The 2,631-nt window shown below is 36.5% G+C and overlaps 1 protein-coding gene across 13 annotated transcripts in view; it reads left to right on the top strand.

Annotated features, from left to right (window-relative positions):
- Positions 1–1,214: 1,214 nt before the first annotated feature.
- Positions 1,215–2,631, top strand: part of sh3bgr (SH3 domain binding glutamate-rich protein) — a 19,759-nt gene continuing 18,342 nt past the window's right edge. For all 13 annotated transcript variants that reach the window (XM_015403239.1, XM_015403238.1, XM_015403237.1 and 10 more), the window contains exon 1: positions 1,215–1,389. In XM_015403239.1, the coding sequence (XP_015258725.1) occupies positions 1,345–1,389 (45 nt within the window). In that variant the 5' untranslated portion in view covers positions 1,215–1,344. The remainder of the gene's footprint in view (positions 1,390–2,631) is intronic.

Raw genomic sequence — 2,631 nt, 5'->3', positions numbered from 1 at the left:
ATAGATAGATAGATAGATAGATAGATAGATAGATAGAGTGAAACTGCTGTAAGTTCACTGGTTAGTCTCGTTAAAACAACCAAAAGCCAGTGGCGCCACCATGGGCCGGCCAGGGATGGCCACTGCCCCCCCACTCGCCAGTGTAAATTGTAGTAGCATCAGTTTAGCATTTCGTGCCATTATGCACAGCCAGCAATGTAATATTGAAAATCACACAATAAACCAAGATATGAGTAGTTTTTTACTTAAGTCTTTACAGGCAGGTTTACCACAAGAGTAGATTCAAACCCTGAAATGATGGCTTTTAGTTTCAGTGTGCCACCCCAAGATTTTTAGTGGCCCCATCTGGCCCCCCCTTTCAAACATTTCTGTAGGCGCCACTGCCAAGAGCTATCTAAAATACTTCCCAAGAAACAGTAACTGTTTTTGACACAACTTTTGAGGGAAACATCTAAAATATGCCATTAGTTTCAATGTCAAGCTTTGACCACCTTGTTTTGTAATTTTAAAAGAGGCTATGGTTGGTGATGATCGAGGCCAAAATTTCCTGCATTTAGAATCAATAAATAAACAAACGAAAGAGTAAATCTATCCTCACAAGAATTTGTGGAATCCGCCTATTTCAATATTCACGCTTTAAATAACATTTCCACTTTGCTTTCTAGAATGGATTATTAGAAAAGAATAAGTCTGTAGATCTAATTATAAATCCCAAACACTGTTTATAAAGAGAAAAAAATCATGGACAGCTTGAGGTCCTTCAATCCCTTTAACGTTAAACAATGAAATTAGATTAATTTAAAACAAAATAAAAAAATACTTTTATAAAGATGAGACTACAATTGGATACATCTACCCACTCTTTTTTTCATTCTTGTTTGCTTTTTTAATTTGAAAACCTATGAGCCAAGCACGTCTATATTAATTGGAGGGGACCCAAAACAAAACAGCTGGATTCATACATTTAAATCTGAAATAGATAACACGTTTAAGTAAAAATTTAAAATGCAATGGTAAAAACGAGCCCCCTTCCCCTAAGTGCTGCTATTTCTGTCCTCCTCAGCATTGACCAACATGTCTCTGTCCCTGCAGCCACAGGCAGCTGAAGCTGCCAATCAACATGCTGCTCTACAACTAACCAATCCTTCTCTAATGGAGTCTGGAGATAAAAATACTTCCAGCAGTGTGTGTGTGTGTGTGTGTGTGTGTAATCTCAGTGTTATTTCTCTATCCGGGGTGCTCTCTAATTATAGAGCAGGCAGGCTGCTCCTTTAAGGCCCTTCTTGTTGCACAGCCACCATTACTATATTGTTTTTTTAATCTTTCTTTTAGTTTGGAGTAAAAATGGTTATTAAAGTATTCCTCGCCTCTTCCTCTGGATCTACAGCGGTAAGTTTTTCTCTCAGTGGGGTTGATCTTAACTTTAGGTCGAGCTTTGTAGGGGGTGGGCTGCTCAGAAACCAACTCTGTCTTTGTTGGTTTAGGTTTATAAATGAATTACACTTCATTTCTTAAAACATCCAGACTTTCAGTAAGTAAAAATTGTGGTTAAATTTAGTCCTGATGACTGATCATATGTGAAAATATCTTGAAAGACGGTGTGATTTAACAGGCGGTGCTTTCCAGAACAGGGGGGGTAGAGTCTGAGTGTGGATTGTTTCTTATTCAGACCCCTGTACGGAAGAGGATTAGGGCCACTGAAAAAACAAAAAAAGTTTACAAATTTTTACATTTTATTTCAGTATAATATGAGAAAAAAAAAATCAGAATTCTGACTTTAATCTCAGAAATCTGACTTTTTTCTCAAAATTCTGACTTTTTTTTCTCAGAATTCCGACTTTAATCTCAGAATTTTGCATCTTAATGTAGATGGGCACCATGTGGGAGCACTCAGCTTCACTGACAAAGATGTGAGTTGTTTGGGAGGGCCAGTGACACATTGGTGGAAAATGACGGAATTAGGCAACTTTTTACGTGCCCGGGGGGTCCCCGGTAATGCTATTTCATTAATAGAAGAGCAGAAGGTGATTAAAACAAGAGAGATAGTTTAGTCTCTAAAACAGACATGGCTATGGCTTGATGCTATTATGTTTGTTAGCTGTCAGAATTCAGTCAGAATTCTGAGAAAAAAGTCAGATTTCTGAGATTAAAGTCAGAATTCTGACTTTTTCCCTTATTGAACTGAAATAATATTTAAAAATCAGTTAACTTTTTTTTCCCTAGTCCTCTTCCGTACCCCTGAAAGTTCATTTCAAGTGAAAAAGACTTATGCATTGTAACATATATTGAAAAGGTTCTAGACTGTGGGCCAACAGGCCACTGTAGAAGTGGTCCTGGCCCCTGTATTATTATAACAATTTTATTTAAGTCCCTTTTTCTTGAAGTAGGTTTATGTTGCCTTGATTTAAGCAGGTAGATTAGACAATTAGCATCTAGAATAAGATGATTTATAAAACAAAGAAAGAAAGAAAAAAAAACACTATTATCTTATTCCAAGTGCATAATGTCTAATTCTCTTTTTTAAAAGTCAAAGTCCATCTTCCTTATGCAGGTCATTGTATTTAACTGCTCAAATTAAGGGCAAATTCAAAGATTTTAAGAAATTATAACTTTTATTGCAGCTTAATACTA

This window comes from Cyprinodon variegatus, unplaced genomic scaffold, assembly GCF_000732505.1.
Source record: "Cyprinodon variegatus isolate N-32 unplaced genomic scaffold, C_variegatus-1.0 Scaffold1469, whole genome shotgun sequence".
Classification (NCBI taxonomy): domain Eukaryota; kingdom Metazoa; phylum Chordata; class Actinopteri; order Cyprinodontiformes; family Cyprinodontidae; genus Cyprinodon; species Cyprinodon variegatus.
This window is presented reverse-complemented; position numbering and strand designations above follow the sequence as displayed.